Source organism: Salvia splendens, chromosome 3, assembly GCF_004379255.2.
Source record: "Salvia splendens isolate huo1 chromosome 3, SspV2, whole genome shotgun sequence".
Classification (NCBI taxonomy): domain Eukaryota; kingdom Viridiplantae; phylum Streptophyta; class Magnoliopsida; order Lamiales; family Lamiaceae; genus Salvia; species Salvia splendens.
The window spans coordinates 29,041,248-29,061,338 of NC_056034.1; the positions used below are offsets into that span (position 1 = coordinate 29,041,248).

Consider the following 20,091-nt stretch of genomic DNA (forward strand, 5'->3'; position numbering starts at 1 on the left):
TAACATATCTATATATAGTTTCTTAGTATGCATTCATTAATTTATTTCCTCTCATTATTCATTTATATCTTTTACAACTCTCCATTGCCGATGCTGCAACAAGTTTCGACTGTACCGATACCTAAAACTTGGCCCCCCAATATAAAATTCCTGGCTTCGTCCCTGCTCCTACCTATGAAATTAACAAAAAAAAAAAAATTATATATTCTCAGTCTAAAATAAAAAATTACAGTAGGAATTACTCATAGAGATGGTAAATGAAAAGTATCTTTATGGCCGAAGCCCATTTTGATGTAATCGTCGCATCATATTGAATTGGGCCTTACATAAGCCCAGAAGCAGTAGAGTTACCTTCCCACGCGCGCAGAGCTCTTCTTCTACATCCTTTCTTCTCTCTCCCCTCAAAGATCTGAGTCTGAAGCGTCTCTGTATGCAAAACGAGTCAACTCAGCGAGTGAGCCCGCCCAAGTGTATTTGATACAAGCTCTTTTTGGCTCAGAAATCCGGCTCGAATCCGAGGAGGATGGTGGATCCGGCGAACACGAAGCTCGGCAGGATGCTGTTGGACCAGATCAGCCCGGCTGTGATGGTGCTTCGCACGCCGCTCGTGGAGGATTCCTGCCGGAGAAATGATTTATCCCTGATTGAAATGTTGTCCCCCTACAGCACTTTCAGTAACATCGACGGTAACAATCTGTGAAGTTTGGGCCACAATTTTGCCGTGCTGGAGAATGTTTAGTTTATTTGGTTATATGCGTTTCTGTTTATTCAATTTTCAGTTCCAGTCAGGACGGCTAGTGATCAGCCGTACAGATTGAGGAAATTCAAATTGAGATTGTTTTATAATTCGGATATTCGGCAGCGGAGTACTGAGGTACGTTCAATATGAGTATTTTCTCTTGCATTTGCTTCGGATGAAGTTGACTTTGTGTACTGAATCATGCTTCGTGTCTGTGTTATTTGTTTATATGTATGCTTGAATTTGCTCATGGCTATATATCTATACAGTTCTTAGACATAAATTAGAATAAGTGATGCTAAAAGATATGTAGGAGGGGATTCGATGAGATGTCCCATTTTAGCAAAAATATTACAACTGAAGAGATTTTTTTGCAATTTTTAAATTGTGATGCTAATAGGGAGATTTCCAACTCGGTGTTTCATAGTCTTCCTCTGAATCTTATCTTCCTCAATCCAGGCTGCAAAGGAGAGGTTAAAACAAGTAATCACTCATGCGGGAGATAAAGAGATATCCGAATTGTGTTCACGTCAAGCAGAAATTGAGTCTGTAATTACAAGTAAGCTGGAACCCCCCAAGTTTTCATGCCGAGGTCCTCTTTGACTCCGTTGAAAACAAAAGAGACGAAATTGTTTCTAAGCGGTTATTCAACCGGGTTTTTGTCATCACTATGTCCATGGATTCCTTATAATCAATTTGTTGGGTGTAGTTCCCTTTTAGTTTCACTGTCTCTTTTATTTTGATTTTTGATTGGTAATCCTCGGCCTGTTGTAGCATATTCACTTTTCAGTTGAAAAGAGTATCTCTTTCTTATTTTACAAAAAGTGACAACATTTTATATAGTCTCCGTCCCATATTGCTCGCACTTTTTATTTTAGGTCATTGATTTGGGATTGATTTTTTAGTGTAATTAAATTAGTATTTTAAGTGTAGTGAGAGATCAGTTAATAATGAAATATTTAATTAACTATAATATATTATTTAAATTCCCTAATTCTAACTTAAAATATAAATAGTGTAAGTAGTTTCGGACGAGCCGAAATAGAAAAGCGCGAGTAACATGGGATAAAGGGAGTAGTAATATTAGCTAAGAGTTTTGAGTACTGATATTAGTTTTTTTGCAGCGTCAGCGCAGGAGTTGGTGCCGTCATGGTTTCAGAATTTTAACAAAGAGCTTATAGATGCTGCTGCCTTCTCAGAACATGAAGCTTTTGATCATCCTGTGGCTTGTAAGTCTATATTCTATTGTACTTGGACTGAGTGTTTCTAAACTCAGCTGGTATTTGATCTTTTTTTTCAATATGCTGTATTGAGAGTGATCCTGGAGGTATTAAGTGATGGTTATGCATTTCAATTTGATGTAAATAGGCCTTGTTGCCGTCTCTACAAAGGATAAAGATCCCATAGGAAAATTCGTTGACCTTTTCAACACAACTCAGTTGCCTCATCTTCTGAACGATGGCTCCATGGATCCTAAGATTCTGAAGTATTACTTGCTGGTACATGATAATCAAGAAGGCATGCAGGAAAAGTACGTGATGGTCATTCTACTCTTAAGTTAAACTACAGATATTTTACTTGTATGGATAGAATCCTGGTTCTAAATGTGATTCACATATTACATTATTAATCACATATGAGAACAATGAGTTTATGTATATCTATGTCTAATATATGTTCATACATGATATTCAAAGGGGTAAACTTTACTGTAATTGTAGCATACTTGTACTCTTTATTTGTGGGGCAAACACTGCAACTTTAATGGGATGCACTTATCCTTCGATGGGACAGTTGTATTTAAATTCTTCCTTAAATAATACTATATATCTACTGCAACAATTGTATATTATGCCTTTATCATCTACTGTGACGAACATTGATTGGTAGATAGATATTTCATTTATAAGAACATACTGGCATAAATGCTGTCCTGTTCAAGAACATTCATAATAATTTCTGGTAGAGATGGTGGGTAAATGAAAGCAACAAGGAATGACATTGTTATTGTCTTTGATTTTCTTTTAACAGCACCTGACAAGTTTCAAATTCTGATATGAGTTTGTTCATTCTCTCTGAGCAGAGCTACTGGAATTCTGGCAGAAATGAGGAGTACATTTGGTGCAAGTGATTGTCGTCTCTTGTGTATAAACTCTTCTGTTGACGGCACGGAAGAACATCAACAAAATTCATGGGCATCTCATGTGAGGAAGATTGATGATTGTGATTTTTCCTGTCCTAATAAACTCATGTATTTACATCTTTTTTGTTTCAGGAAAATGGTGCTTCAAATGAAAAACAGATCGGTTGCTTCCTCAACAAGGATGATGTAGAAGAGGTATTTATTTGCAGCCTTAGATCCCCATACAGAAGGATATTATCTTTAACATGAATGTGATCAATCTTCTTGTATTTCACAGCTGAGAAATACCATGCACGATTTCTCATCTAAACATATAATCCCTCTTATGGAGCTGAAAATTCGTGTTCTTAACCAGCAGGTATCTTCATCAGTTGTCTGATTTATATGTTTTTGTTAGTATGGTCTAGCTCTAACCTAATATAATATGTTGTTAATTCAGGTTTCAGCAACAAGGAAGGGCTTTAGAAACCAGATAAAAAACTTATGGTGGAGAAAAGGGAAAGACGATGTACCTGAGAATCCTAGTGCACCTATGTATGTTCATTATTTGTATCAGTATAGAATATTTCTGCTAATGATATTCTTCTTCCTTTTACCTTACTTTCTCTAACTTGTCTTTCTTAAACTTTATTATAGGTACACCTTTAACTCGACAGAATCTCAGATAAGAGTGTTGGGTGACTATGCTTTCATGTTGCGAGACTATGAGCTGGCATTATCGAATTATCGACTTATTTCTACTGATTACAAACTTGATAAAGCTTTGAAGCATTATGCTGGTGTTCAGGTATTTCAGTTTTCCTTTTAAATTATTCCACCCTTTTCTTCTGGTTGGTTGCAAGCATGACCTTGAAACATTCTGTCTGTGTGTCTGAGTACAGGCATTGGGGTGAATTAAATTTTAATCAAGTGGAATATGATGTAATTTTCTGTTTCAAACCCACGGCTTGCGTGTTAATCTGTTTCTGTAATAAGTGAAGATAGTTAAGATTGGCTTACCAGAGGCAATTGTGCATGTTTTGTTTCCAAAATTTTTGTTATTAGTATGTTCATTTATGAGTGTGGTGGCACTATGAGGTATATGCCTCCTGTAATTTTCTATTCCTAACCTATCTAAATGGCTGGATATTCTTATACAAATGTCTCTGTTTTTCTTACATTCCATGGAGTGTTTTGATTGCACAGGAGATGATGGGACTGGCTTATTTTATGTTGGATCAGTCAAGAAAAGATGCTGAGTACTGCATGGAAAATGCATTTACCACATATGCGGTAATGATAAACTCGACAAGCTTTTCTCCCCACCTTTCCATCCCATTTTTTGGTTCATGCATCTGAAATTTATGATTTTCTCAATAAAGCATTGTACGGATTCCAGGAAAAATGATGTTATATTATCACACCAGAATATGTAACTCCTAGAATCTTATGGTGCTATAAAGATAATAGGACACCAGCCACTTGAGGAAATAATGGTTATGTATGAAATTCTCATTGGAAAATGGTTTAGTTTTGACTTCTTCAACAATCTGAAATCTAAATGACTTAATGAATTTTGATGCTCGATCTCTTAATGGAGTTAATTCCTTGATTTATTTCTATTTGATATCAAAATGCAAGATAAAAGAGCTGTGCTCCATAGGCATTTCTTTTGTCTGTCCAGCTAGAATTTCTTCAATTAATACATACCATTAACTTCAGAAAATTGGTTCATCATGTCGGCGGAACGTCACACGCTGCGGAATTTGGTGGGCTGAGATGTTAAAGGCTAGAGATCAGTACAAAGACGCTGCTGGTGTCTACTTCCGATTCTCTGGTGAGGTAATGACCATAATTATGCACACTAAACAGATGGAAAATTATTATGTTACTCTCTGAAACCTATCATTGTTAGGAACCCTTGAATTCTGCGGTGATGCTTGAGCAAGCCGCGTACTGCTTCTTGATGTCTACACCAGCCATGTTAAGGAAATATGGGTTTCACCTTGTTCTTTCTGGCGATCTCTACAAGAAATGTGATCAGGTAATGATTATTCTTAATTTTTTATCAATCTAATAATGATACTATGATGTTAAGAAGTTTTTACCTTGCATTTTCATCAGATAAAACATGCAGTGAGAACATACAGAGGTGCCCTTTCTGTCTTTAAAGGCACAGCTTGGAGCCACATCAGGGATCATGTCCATTTCCATATTGGAAAGTAAACTCCTGACAGTTCTAATTTTTGCATAAAAGCATATGGCTTTGATCACGAGAGTTGTTTGCCAATAAATTGAGGAATGTTTCAGGTGGTATGCATTACTTGGAATGTTCGATGAGGGTATCAAACATGTGTTAGAGGTCTTGGCCTGTGGTCATCAAGCCAAGCTCACTCAAGAGTTGTTCCTGAGTGAATTTTTTCAAATTATTCAGGTCTGAAGCCAAGGGGCTTTTTTTCATTCTCTAACCTTTGACTTCTTTATATTTATTGTCCATAGCTCTGGCCTCATATAAAAAAGTAAATAAATGAGATTAAGCCGCCAAATACAACGAAATATGGATCGAGACGTACACCGAATAAAAAACATTGAATTATGTTATGGTTTTTCTTTTTCCATTAACTGCACTGTAAACACCTGGCAGTTTTACTCTTGCCTTACGGAAGCTGCTTTTGTTATTAATCAAAATGCATCTGAATTTTCCTCTACTATTGGTATTTTCTGTTTCTATCACTTCTAGGACAGGGTTCTAAATTGATAATTCATGAATTCTTCCTTTTTTATTTGAATAAATTGAATTTGAAAATGAGGGGCAGTTTATAGTCCTAAATGATGTCTCCATTGTCTCCTTCATCCTATTCACACTTTGTGACAGCAAGGGTTTGTCAACCCTCTTGGTTCCTGTCAATTGTAACATCAAATCTGTGTTGCTCTTAAGCTGTCATATCCTTTTAACTGCTTTCACTAAGATAGAAACTGAATTAGTTTGTATTCCTATTATAGTGCAGATATAAACCTAATTAGTTTGAATTCCTATTAGAGTGTAGATTGAGACATACTCAGTTTGACTTCCAATTAAAGTATTTTTAACCCTTGTACTAAGTGTTAGTGTTCTATAATCTTCTAGAGATTTTTGCTCACCTTATCATTTTCGTGTTATGTTCAGATTTACCTTAAATGTCTCTAATATCTATTGTTTACTTGATAATGTAGGAAACAGGGAAAACATTTGAGGTGTTGAGACTTCAGTTGCCTGTGATAAACTTTCCTTCAATCAAAGTCATGTTTGAAGATCATCGCACTTATGCATCTCCTGCAGCTGTAAGTTAGTTCATACTTTTCCTTAATTGTAAGCTTTTGGTGCGCACATTTGTTTTTAGTGACATTTGACCATCCATTTGCATCAAGTCTTGTTTATTCTATTTCTGCACGACCTTAGTAGTTACTCCCTCCGTTCCTTGTTAATAGAGGCATTTTTTTTCGGCACGGAGTTTAAGAATAGTGTGTTAAATGGTTGGTGAAAAAAGTAAGAGAGATGGAGAGAGGAATAAAGTAAAAGAGAGAATTACTTTTTGCCAAAAATAGAAATGACTCAATTAACTTGCAACTTCCCAAAATAGAAAAATGACTCTATTAACATGGAACGGAGGGACTAATACTTACCAAATATTTGTTATTTCTCGAAAGTTTTTGGATCCATATCTGTTGTTATTTTTTTCATTTCATATCTGAATTAGCAAATTTGTACTTCTGGAGTTTGTATGCCAGATTGTTTTCACTCCTTTGTGGATAAATTGTTGCATTGTTGTATCTATAAATCAATTATGCTTTATGTAAATGCGCATGAACTGCCTTTAAATTCATAATATGCTTATTTTGTGAGATTGTGGTGTCAGTTTGATCTCTAGTGCCACATGTTTCAGTGGTTCAAATATCAGTGCTTTTATAGTGACGACGTTTAGATTTCTTTTAATTCAGTTTTGTTTCTTTGAAAGTTGGTCATTTTTTCAGTTATGCCAACTTTGATTTGTTAATGTACCTGTCAATGCAGAACTTAGAGAATATCCAATCACTTATTCTGTCATGAAATTTATTTTCCACCCCTCCAATTTCCACACATAGATGTCTATTTGCACGTCAATTGATACTTACATATTTCAGGCCAACGTTGAGGAAAGCTTGTGGCAGGCGCTGGAGGAGGACATGACTCCATCAGTCGCAGGGTTGAAGAGTAACTGGCTTGAGTTACAATCAAAGGTTTTACCAAAGAAGTACAAAGAATCAAATGTCTGCATTGCTGGAGGTATGAAGGTGATATTACATTTAAGTTAAAAATTTATACTCCCTCCGTCCAAAAAAATAGACTAAGTTGTAAATGGCACGGTTTTGGTGTGAAGGTGGTATTACATTTAAGTTAAAAATTTATACTCCATCCGTCCACAAAAAATAGGCTAAAGTTGTAAATGGCACGAGTTTAATGCGCAATTTGTAAAGTAAGAGAGAGGGGGAAAAGGTGGTGGAAGTAGTGTTAGTGGATTGTGGGGTCCACATTATTAGTTAGTACTGTAGTACTGTATTTAATTGTTTAAAACTTTCCATATTTAGAAATTTAGAAATTGGTTTAATTTTGGTGGACGGTCCAAAATGGTAAAACTAGTCTATATTTTTGTGGACAAAGGGAGTATGATAAAGTAATGTGCATCTTTGCCTGCCATTGCCCCTAAATTCCAGTTGAGAAATTCGTATGGTTAACATTAGCAGCAAAATTTGATAAAATGACAGAACAACCATGGCATGACATTGACCAACCCTTTCTCTTCGTAATTGGACAACAAAAGTTCCACTTTAGAAACGATATATGTTGAGAAATTCATATGGTTTACAAAATTTACATACTCCCTCCGTCTCAAGTTACTTGAGTCATATTCCATTTTGGATTGTCCCAAGTTACTTTACTTGAGTCATTTTTTTTTTAACTAAAAACAAAACATCTAATCTCACATACTTTATTCTTTCTTTTACTTTACTCTCTCTTATTTCTCTTACTTTATTTCTCTCTTGCACTTTATTTAACTCACTAAATACAACTTTCTTAAATCTCGTGCCGGAAAGAAACGCCTCAAGTAACGTGGGACGGAGGGAGTATTATATGTTCTGGTTTTGAAGCTACATATTAGCAGAAGAATATGATAACATGCACAAAGTAACTGTGGCTTAGTATTGCGAACTTCCTCTTTATGACTGGTGTTAGGATTCACACACAAGGCTCACACACACTAGAGTATATCACACACACTCTCAGCAATATGAAATACTCACACTCTTTATGCAGAAACACACACTAACACTTTTGTATTGAAAGTAGGCGATTTCTTGGAGAAATTGGAATCTCTTTATTGAATGAATACACTCTAACTACATACAATCGAGTTTGAGCTATTTAAAGCTCTTACAACTGAGTAGCAACTGCTACTAACTGACTATCAATCAGAATCAAGAAAACAAGAAAGCTAACTGTTACATTTAACAAACTAACTGTTATTCCAACGGCTAGTTTCTCTAGGCTTCTTCTTTTCTTCATCAGCCTCTAACTTTACTTCTTTCTTCCTTTCTTGTAACTGAATGAGCACTCCCTTTTCTTACAATTCTCCACCTGAGAGCTCACTTCAGTTCTTACAACAAACATTGATCAATTTCTTGTAATGATCAAACTTATCTCTACTTAGAGATTTAGTTAGCATATCTGCCGGATTGTGCAAGGTGTTAATCTTAATCACCTTCACCCTTCCCCTTTCAATCTCATCTCTAATAAAATGTAGTCTAATGTCTATGTGCTTGCTCCTCTCATGGAAAAACTGATGTTTAGCCAAGCACATAGCTGAGCTACTGTCACAATGAACCACCATAGCCTTTTGGTCAAAACCAAAATCAGAGATCACCCCTTGGATCCAAAAACTCTCCTGTACAGCTGCAGTGAGAGCTATATATTCAGATTCTGTTGTTGAAAGAGCAACAACACTTTGTAGACCTGACTTCCAGCTAATCACAGTTCCAAACATGGTAAACAAATAGCCTGTTTGGGACTTCCTGTTGTCCAGGTTTGCAGCATAGTCTGCATCACAATAACCCTGCACAACCTGATCAGATTCACCTTTCCAGCCAGTGAAAACCAACCCCCAATCACTGGTGTGTCTCTTGTGTCTCAGAATCCACCTGAGAGCATTCCAATGCTCCTTCCCCGGGTCAGCCATGTATCTACTAGTTACTGAGATAGCATGTACAAGATCTGGTCTTGTACAGATCATAGTATACATAACACTTCCAACCACACTAGCATAAGGGATAGACTCCATCTCCTCAGCCTCTTGCTTAGTTTTAGGAGCCTGTTCCTTAGATAGCCTAAAGCTTTGGGACAATGGAGTTGATGCAGACTTGGCATTCTCCATCTTGAATTTCTGCAAAACTTTTTCAATATAATCAGTTTGCAGCATCCATAGCTTCTTGCAGCCTCTGTCTCTCTGAATATTTATACCTAGGATCTTCCTTGCTTCTCCTAGATCCTTCATTTCAAAGCTAGACTTCAAATCTTCCTTAACTTTCTGAATTTCTGCCATAGAAGGCCCTGCAAGTAGCATATCATCCACATAGAGTAATAGATAGGCAATAGGAGTCCTGCCTGCCTTCTTTATGTAAATGCAATCATCAAACTCTGACTTGGTGAAGCCAATCCTCTTCATCTGTGCATCAAACTTTTTATTCCACAGTCTAGGGCTTTGCTTAAGCCCATAAAGACTCTTCTGTAACAGGCATACCTTGCTTTCTTCTCCAATTTTCACATAGCCCTTTGGCTGTTCCATGAAGATAGTCTCTTCTAGGTCTCCATTTAGGAAAGCAGTCTTCACATCAAGCTGCTGTAGTTCCCAATTTAGCTGGTTCACCACTGCCAACAAGATCCTAATTGAAGTGTGCTTAACAACTGGAGCAAACACTTCATTAAAATCAATTCTTTTTTGCTGTGTAAAACCTCTAGCCACTAGCCTTGCCTTGAATCTGATTCTGTCCTTGTCAGTGGTCTCAATCTTCTTTTTAAACAACCACTTACAACTTACCAGCCTCCTTTCCTTACCATCTGTAATCAGCTTGGATTTGTCCACCAAAATCCGTGTTCTGTTCTTGAGTAAAGAATCTATTTCCTCATTCATGGCTTCAATTCACCTTTCTCTGTCTTTACTCTCCATGGCTTCTTTATAAGTGAGAGGGTCTGTACCATCAATACTCTCTGCAGCACATAGAGCATAGTAGACCACATCAGAGAATTTTTCAGGTGGTTGCATTTCTTTTGCCCCTATACCTTGCAATTTGGTATTCTCTGGTAGAATCTGATGTAGGCTCATCATTCTTCCTGCCTTGAGCTGGAGCCTCATCTTTCTCTGGATCAGACTCACTTCCTGAGTCAGTAGCTCCACCTGCTCATAGGCCAAGTCCCATAGGCTCCACCCTGAAGAAATCACTCTCAGCTTCACTGGAGTCCAGCCCTTCTTTCAAGTAGGGCATCTGATCCTCCAAGAACACCACATCCCTGCTCACCACCACCTTCTGCTTGCCAGGCTCAACACACCAGAGCCTATACCCCTTAACTCCCCTCTGATATCCCAGCAATATACATTTCAGAGCCCTAGCTTCAAGCTTGCTTTGCCTAGCATGAGCGTAGGCTGCACACCCAAACACCTTGTACTTTGAGTAGTCACTATGAGCTCCATGCCACATGTAATCAGGAGTCTCGGATTTAAGGGCAGTAGATGGACATTTATTGATGAGATAGGCTGCTGTATACACAGCCTCACCCCAAAATCTGCTGCGACCAGAACCGAGTAGTAAGCACCTTACCCTCTCTAGGATAGTCCTATTCATCCTCTCCACAACTCCATTTTGCTGAGGATTACCAGGAACAGTCATGTGCCTTTTCATACCCTTCTCTTTGCAAAACATATCAAATTCAGCAGATAAGAATTCTAAGCCATTGTCAGTTCTCAAGCATTTAACACTCCTTCCCTTCTCTAGCTCCACCTCTTTACACCATATCTTGAACTTTGTGAGTGTTTCTGACTTTTCTTTAAAGATATACACCCACAGCTTTCTAGTATAGTCATCAATGATAGCTAGATAATACTTTCCTCCACCAATTGAACACACAGGTGAAGGCCCCCAAAGATCACTGTGTATATAGTCTAAAGGGGCAGTAGAAGAGTGAATACCTGTAGGATAGGATGCCTTCTTTGCTTTTCCAAGTATACACTGCTCACAGGGGTCCATCTTGTTGAAATCTCCAGAGATTAGGCCTTTCTTGATGAGTTCTTTCATGCTTCCTTCTGCTGGATGTCCCAGCCTCTTGTGCCATAGCATTAGGGAGTCCTCTGACAGTGGTGCTGGGTAACAACCTGGTTTCATGGCCTTCAAGAAGCATCAGGTACTGTGGTGCTGGGTAACAACCATGTCTGTCAGATAAGAGGGATAGGGAAGGTAAAGCTAAGCCTACAAGATGGCTCTATAAAGATCCTGACTGGAGTGAGGTATATTCCTGAAGTGAAGAGGAACCTCATCTCATTTGGAATGTTGGAGCAGAAGGGATTCACTATACTGATGAGTCAAGGAAAGTTGCTTGTGAAATCTGGGGATGCAGTGATGATGGAGGCAGAAAGAGAGCATATTCTCTACTATCTAAATGCCAAGGCTGTAAATGGGGAGAGCAATGCACTGTCAGAGGACTCCCTAATGCTATGGCACAAGAGGCCTCTGCAGCTTGAACATTGGAGCCTGCAGAGCCTCTACTGGTAGTCTTCTGGAGTTCTTTGGCCATCAAGGCTGAGTAGACTTCTGCATAGGTAATAGGCTTATCTCTTCCATAGATAATTGCATCACTCAGTTGGTCATAAGAGCTAGGCAAGGCATTCAATGTGAGAATAGCCTTGTCTTCATCTGACACCTTGACATCCACTGAGCCCAGATCATCAATGATCTTGTAGAATTCTTCTAACTGCTCTATGATAGATTTCTCTCCAGAAAAACTGTAGGCATAAAGCCTCTTCTTGAGATAGAGCCGGTTAGCCAAAGATTTGGCCAAGTAAACTTCATCCAACTTGTCCAAGATCTCCACTGCAGTCTTGGCCTCTTGAACATCCCTCAAGACTTTGTCTCCAAGGCACAAAATCACTGCGGAGTGTGCCTTGAGCTGCATCTCCTCCATCTTTGTCTGTGCTTTATCATCAAGCACTAGAGCCTTTCCCTTCTCATCAGGTTTTGAAAGGACTGCAGCCAAGCCTTTTTGTATCAAAACCGCCTTCATCTTCATCTTCCACAGGCCATAATCATTCTTGCCTGTGAATTTTTCTGCATCGAGCCTTGCTGCCATCTCTGAAACCGTTTGATCTTCTGCAAATCAGCTTCAATCTTCCCACAGACAGCGCCACTTGTTAGGATTCACACACAAGGCTCACACACACTAGAGTATATCACACACACTCTCAGCAATATGAAATACTCACACACTTTATGCAGAAACACACACTAACACTTTTGTATTGAAAGTAGGCGATTTCTTGGAGAAATTGGAATCTCTTTATTGAATGAATACACTCTAACTACATACAATCGAGTTTGAGCTATTTAAAGCTCTTACAACTGAGTAACAACTGCTACTAACTGACTATCAATCAGAATCAAGAAAACAAGAAAGCTAACTGTTACATTTAACAAACTAACTGCTATTCCAACGGCTAGTTTCTCTAGGCTTCTTCTTTTCTCCTTCAGCCTCTAACTTTACTTCTTTCTTCCTTTCTTGTAACTGAATGAGCACTCCCTTTTCTTACAACTGGATATATGAGAGAGTTTCAATGTAGAAGCCTTGAAGCTTTGGTTCGTCTGGAGATGATTAAAATAAGTATGCTTGATATGTCTTGATTTTGCATGAACAGAACACCAGCCTGTCACCTGTAATTCCAAGAGTGCAGAATAATGACAGTCTCAACATGATGTACTTGTTTAAGTGATGTTACCAGATTGTTTGGGAAAAAACGAAGCAGCTCCTTGTTGAGCTAAGCAATTGGGAATGTTTGCATATCACCTCATGCAGTGCTTTAGAACATGTTCATTAAGAGTTATGTTTGCCATTTTCTAAAGGAGTAGGTCCCACATGCAAAGCAGTTATGTTATTTAAGAGTTATGTTTCCCATTTTCTGTCCAGCCATCTTTAATGAGTATTCTCTTAGGTCCTTGAAGAGAGTTACTTCATTATCTTGTTGCATCAAAATTTCAATTTGTCAACTCCAGCACCACAGGAATAATTCTTCATTCTCAACTATAGCAACAACATACTCCCTCCGTCCCCAAAGAGTATGAACAATGGGTTCGGCACGGGTTTTAATAAATAAGGGGAAAGTAAGAGAGAGAGAGAGAGAGAGGGTAGTGGAAATAATATTAGTGGAGAGTGGGGTCCATATTATTATAATGGTATAAGTTGTAAATAAAATGATGTGTAGGGGTAGTTTGTTGTACTTTTTCCAATTTAGAAAGTTCATACACTTTAGGGACGGACGAAAAAGGAAATAGTTCATACTCTTTGGGGATGGAGGGAGTATTAAGTAAAACATGACAAATATATTAAAAAGATTGTTACTTCAAATGTGCTACCAATTTCTGCTTTTTGGGCTTGCTTACATTCTTTTGCTCTCTATGATATTGCAGAGGCTATCAAGGTGGAAGTTAGTTTCAGGAACCCACTTCAGATCCCTATATCAGTTTCAAATGTTTCTCTGATATGCAAGCATTCAACAGAATGTGATAAAAGTGACCCAGGTATGTTATGCTTAAATAAGTTCTTTGATTGATTTTCAATACTGATCCAGCATCAGCGTCATTACTATGTTTTGTGATTGCAGCCTCGAATGGATCTTTAGATGAAGATAAGAATGACACGGGATTGAGAACTGTCTCAGTTACTGGGTATCTCTACGATGCTTTCTGGATCTAGTTAGTCTCATATTTGTTTTCTAGATATTTCAATCATGCAGTGATACCATTACTATCTGAATGTAGGGAGACTAGCACAGATGCATCGTTATTCGATTTATCAGAAGTCAACATTTCAATGCAAAGTGGAGAAACCGTATCGGTGAGCTTTAAATCCTTGTATATAGTTACTAGCTATCAGTGATAGCACCCTTGAGGTACATTATATGAAGGGGCTGATTGTTTTGATGCTGTATATATCTCTCTCTCATGGAAATTTGTCTTACAATGAGGAAGGCTGGACGAAGATGCATGCAAAGTTTTGTACTAAATTGGGAAGAAGGATAACACCCTTGGTGTTGCTTATCAAGAAGCAATAGATTACATACTAGATACCAGAATCTTCTTTATTTTCTTCTTCACTGAGTCTCAGAATATTACAGGCGTTTCTTTTTTATACTCCCTCCGTCCATGAAAAATAGTCCTATTTTGCCATTTTGGGATATCCACAAAAATAGTCCATTATAAAAATGAAAAGTTTCTCTCTCATACTTTACCCACTTTTTCTCTTCTCTTCCATGCATTACTTACTCTTTCTCCATATCTCTCTTACTTTACTTACTTTTTCTCATTCTCTCTTACTTTACGAATTTCTCATTAAAACCCGTGCCGTCCACAAATGAGACTACTTTTTGTGGACGGAAGGAGTACTTTGTATGGTGTGACAATTTCTTGGTCGTCTCGGTTATTTTTGCTCGATAAGTTTCTATTTCATTTAGGTTATTTTAGAGTAAAAGTCAATTTTGGTCATAAACTTAAGGTCAAAATACGAAGTTGGTCCAAAACATTCACTTTGGGAAAATCGGGTCCATAACAAATAAAATCGTTGTCGATCCGGCTTAATATGGGATTATTAGTCACCTAATTATTTTGCTAATTAAATTATTTTCTTATTATTTTTCCATTCCTAACAAAAATTCGCTAATCCACGATTGACAGGCAGAAATTGACAGAACCGTAAAAAAAGGACGGGAATGACAATTATTTTATTTGTTATGGACCCGATTTTCAATAAGTGAATGTTTTGGACCAACTTCGGATTTTGGTCATATGTTTAGGACCCATTTTGACCTTTACTCTTTATTTTATGTCTTGAAGCATGCTCATAAATTGTCAATCTGGTAAATGTCAATTTACTTTCTTTTATTAGTTCTTTTGTCAAGCATAAAGTATGTACTGTGATATACCCTTGGTAGCCTTATCATCTGCTGGTATTCTATAAGCACACTTTCTCTTCCTTTTTCTTTCTTTTCAGGTTCAGCTAACAGTCACTCCCAAAGTAGAGGGAAATTTAAAATTAGTTGGCGTTCGGTGGAAACTTTCTGGTTCGGTAATTGGAATTTGTAACTTTCAGTCAGATATTGTCAGAAAGAAAGTTGCTAAAGGGAAAAGAAAGCCAAAAAAGTCACTGAAAGATAACCTCGAGTTCTTGGTGATAAAGGTATCCCCACCCCTCTTCTCGAATTTATTGCTTTTCCTGTAGGAACTTATCTATGATGTACTTCATCTGGATTAGTTCTTGTTGATAAAGATATAATGGTTCTGCTACAACGCGTTTGATGTTCCAGAGTCTACCAAGGCTTGAGGGTACCATTCACAACTTACCACAGACAGTTTATACTGGAGATCTTCGATGTCTTACCATGGAGTTGAGGAATCCATCAAAAACTCCTGTGAAGGTAAAAGTTTTATCATGTTTTATGTAATTCTGGACCTTTTTTTGTTTTCCTTTTCTTGATGGTGTTATTGACAATTCGCATCATGTAAAATGTGACTATGCTATTTTCTTATGAAAGATGCATTTGATGTTTCATTGTATAATGCTAAAAGGATAAGTAACTGATACATATTTGGGAATAAGAGACCCAGAGTTTATCAATCATCGAATATTTCTCCAGTTGTATGGAACGTTCCCTAGACATGGGACTTCTTTGGATATAAAATTGACATGAGGGTTTTAGTCATTCTATTTTTTGTGATTATTAATTTAGTGCAATAGGAAGAGTTTAATTATGGTATTCCATATGTCCCTCAAAACATTGCCAATTTTAGTATGTTCCCCAAAGCGTTGCCCATTCCATTTTTGGTAACTACCCCACCACTTTAACGTGACACATTTCCTTTTTAAACACCAGTGTCACTCAACTTTAAATCTTACATATCACTCTCACCACATTACACCACTTTTCAACTCTCCTAAAATATTCATGCCCAAAAGGAACGTCTCATAAATAATGGGATGCAACGAGTATATTTGATCCTCAATTTATCAACTTATATTTACATAAAACCCAAGCATGGTTCACTCACTTACCTAACATTTGCAATTAAATACAATAACCCTACAATAAATATGGGCCCCTTTTCCCACTCATCTATACACTTACATTTGTTAAAACTCGTGCTGATAATAAATGGGCTATGTTCTAAGGGGTGGAGGGAGTATTATATAGTAGCATGATTCAAGATCATACAAGCTTAATTCTTATGGATTTATCATTTGACTTTCTGTTTGTAGTCTTAACTCTTAACCAAGAGAAAGTCAGGAACCTCTTTTTTTCTCTTATTGGCCACTTTCTCTCATAATGTCTGAGATCTGTTAGATTTGTCAATTTACTCAGTTTCATGTTATTTCAGTGAAGTGCCTGCTTCTTTGCCTCTTGATACTCATTTAATGCTTGTTGACATAGTCTCTGCAATCATTTGATATTTGTCCTCATGACCAATAAAACAGCATTTTTTGTATAACATCATCTCTTCTAACATGGCTATGCCTAAAACACCACATGGAGGAAACTTTTATTCAATTCACGTCATATATGTTGGCAGAACTTGAAGATGAAGATCAATCATCCAAGATTTCTAGACATTGCAGATCAGGAAGTTATGAACTTTGAATTCCCTACTTATCTGAAAAAACAGGCAATTTCATCACGAAGCTGCACTACCTTAGACGCATCCAAGACAGCAAAAACTGTATTTATGTTCCCCGAGGTCGATGCGCTCCACCTATGTGCTAGTATGTTTTACTAGCAGTTTTGGCTGTTCAGTGCATTTAACTAATTCTATTATTTTTCCTATTTGCAGAACATAGCAAGTTCTTGGCAAACACCCATTAAGTGGCCCCTTTGGTTTAGGGCTGCTGCTTCTGGAAGCATTTCACTGTATATAACAATATATTACGAAACAGAAGATGTGTCATCAATCATAAAATATCGAACTTTGCGCATGCATTACAATGTGGAGGTAACTAGGCGATGGAGCAAATTATCTTTTGACTATTTTTACCAAGCATATGAAACAGAAATTGTATAAGACTTCTCTATGCAACCTTGTATTTTAAGATTTGATCTTAAAGTTTGATATTTACTTTCCTAATCTCATAAATGCATCTTCATGAAAAATGTAAGCTTGCTGATCAGATTTTATTTTCTTGAAGTACTCCATATTGAATTAGGCATATAATATGGTGAATGCATGGAAAAATTATGTCTCCACTTTGACATGTCTTGTATTTCCTGAAACTAGGTGCTGCCATCTCTGGAACTGTCATATCGAATCAGCCCCTCTCCATCCCGATTGCACGAGTTCCTTGTTCGTATGGATGCTACCAACAAGACCAGTTCACAGAATTTCCAGGTGCATCAGTTATCATGTGTTGTGGACCAGTGGGAACTTGCACTGCTGCAGCCAATGCAGCCAATAGGACCTAACTTATCCTTGGGATTTTTGATGGCTGGTCAGTCACTGTCGTGCTTTTTCAGGCTAAAGGTTAGTAGCAAAATCAAGAGTCTTACTCATCTTATTTGTGGGTGCCTCGTCAGAATGTTATTCCTGAGATAACTCTCCTTTGCAAATGCATGTTGTTCTGCAATATACGTTGCATAACCATCATCCACAAGACACTCGTTTCCTCCTTCGAGTTAATTATCGTGTCTCTCATTCTGAAAAGATCGTATGATCACTCTTAAATCAGCTACTTCCTTTGGGACACTTGTTTCCTCCTTCAAGTTAAAGACACTGTATTATCATTCATATATCAGTTACTTCCTTCTTCTCCTCTCTCTGTACTCGGAGAAGGTCATACATGTTGAATGAACTGTAGTTATGAGGATGTTTGTTGTTTTCTTTGTTATGACTTTGGGTATTTTAAGGAACTAATATGCTACGAATAGGTCTAGATACTGTTTATTTTATTTTCGTACTTGACTTAACTGTACCTCTTTTCCACATCTTGTTTGAAGTTATATCCTTGCTTACATTCTTAAGTGACTTTGTGCTTCAGAATTGCAAAACTCGAGGAAGTACTGAAGATAAAATGTCTTCTCTTGCCAAGGGAATAGCAGATGTGAGACTTGTTGATAGCGAGTCCAGTGGATTGTTTGATACATCTGTATCACCTTTTGATCTTTTTCATCATCAAGAAAGATTGCATCAAGAAAGGCATGACAAGGTACATGTTTGCTTCATTTTCCCTTGTTTTGAATCCCAAACTATGATCTGGTAGACATTTCTTACTGATATTCTCGATTGTTGATGCTCCTGTAGTTAGTGGATTGAGCTTATTAAGTTGCATGAATATGAATAACTTTTCACTCCACATGTTTTGTACTTCCTCTATCCCATAAAAATAGAGACATTTTGGGATGATACGGGGTTTAATGCATAATTGGTAAAGTAAGAGACATAGAAAGAAAAAGTAAATGGAGTACCTCATTGAAGAGAAAGAAGTTACCAAGAATAGAAAGGGGCTATTTTTATGGGACGGGCCAAAATGGAAAGGTGTAATAAAATGACTGATAATAATTCTGATCAATCATTTAGTTCTGTTTTGGTCTCCCTCATAATCCCATATTTATAATTAATCTTATTTGGAATGTCATAGGGTGATGGGAACACTGTTGATTTCATCTTGATAGCTGAGTCACAGGATGATAGTGATGCTGAGCCACCAAGAACCACTGCAGAAATTCTCTCTCACTATGCGTGCCACTGCAGGTAAAATTACATTTCTTATAATGTCTTCTGCTGAAGCTATCAAGTTTCTGCATATACTAGCTGTTGATTACAGAATCCATATTTTGGTCTTCATTTTAATTACTTTCCTGTTTACTTAGAGTTGGAAGTAGCAGCCCGGTCTGGTGGTCAATGGATGGTCCTCGGTCAGTGAGCCATGACTTTTCATCTGGTTTCTGTGAGATAAATCTGAATATGACTGTATACAACTCCTTAGAAGATGCTGTGTCAGTTCGAATTAACACCCTTGATTCCTTACCTCGGTCGAACTCAATCACCAACACTGCTTCTGTATCTGGGTACGAATATGGTTGGCACGATACATCTCATTTAACCGATGCTAAAGTTACACCTGATTCCATGGGGGGGCGAGTTGGGAAGGCTCTATCACCTGAGAGCGTTTCACCATTCATTTGGTCCGGATCATGTTCAACGCGGATCAATCTTGAGCCGCTGTCTTCTGCTGAAGTTCCTCTCCAGATTTCCGTGTTTTGCCAAGGTACGTTTGACGTGTCGAACTACTCGTTGCAGTGGAATTTACTGCCAGGTGACGGAGGAGACGATGGAAACGAATCAAGAGTGCGATCTGGTTCGTGCCATGGCCGCCCTTACCATATTACAGTGCTGCAAAAAGAACAAAGCTGAAATATTAAATTATTTTCGTGGTATTAGGCAAAGGGAAATATTGTTTGTAGTGACTTTACAAATACGATCTGTAAATGAGAGTGATTGAATGTATTGTTGTAGCAATAGAGAGAACACAGCGAAAGAGTTCATTGCAGTTTTTGAAGGATCCTCCAAATAATCACATGCTTTTGTTTCGAGGGAATTTATTCATGCGACGTTTCTCCCTATTTCTCATACCAACTTGATTTCACAAAGCACCATTTTCTTTTCGCAGAATCTTATCATCTAAAATTTCTATATTTGATCTTTTATGATATTTCACAAAGCACCATTTGAGACCTATTCAAGTTATTACATTTGGCTCTAATTTCTTCTTAAATATTTTACATGTATATATGTACGATTTAATTTCCATGCATCAAATTAAATGTATTCTAGCTATAAATATATTTGATCAAATACATTATCATGAATCTTAGTATTTCATTTATTTTAAATCGATCCAACAGATAAGACAGTTTTT

At 37.4% G+C, this 20,091-nt stretch overlaps 1 protein-coding gene across 1 annotated transcript; it reads left to right on the forward strand.

Moving 5' to 3' along the window:
• The first annotated feature begins 350 nt into the window (after positions 1-350).
• On the forward strand, positions 351-19,774 carry LOC121795615 (trafficking protein particle complex subunit 8-like). The gene is made up of 28 exons (XM_042194156.1): positions 351-686; positions 780-874; positions 1,199-1,298; positions 1,864-1,968; positions 2,108-2,270; positions 2,823-2,943; positions 3,015-3,077; positions 3,160-3,240; positions 3,322-3,416; positions 3,519-3,669; positions 4,068-4,154; positions 4,584-4,703; positions 4,777-4,905; positions 4,986-5,083; positions 5,172-5,295; positions 6,075-6,182; positions 7,023-7,164; positions 13,602-13,712; positions 13,796-13,859; positions 13,953-14,028; positions 15,181-15,366; positions 15,494-15,604; positions 16,755-16,919; positions 17,013-17,171; positions 17,454-17,696; positions 18,211-18,378; positions 18,811-18,923; positions 19,043-19,774. The coding sequence occupies exons 1-28, from the start codon at positions 524-526 to the stop codon at positions 19,584-19,586; spliced, it is 3,885 nt and encodes a 1,294-aa protein (XP_042050090.1). The 5' UTR covers positions 351-523; the 3' UTR covers positions 19,587-19,774.
• The last annotated feature ends 317 nt before the right edge of the window (positions 19,775-20,091 follow it).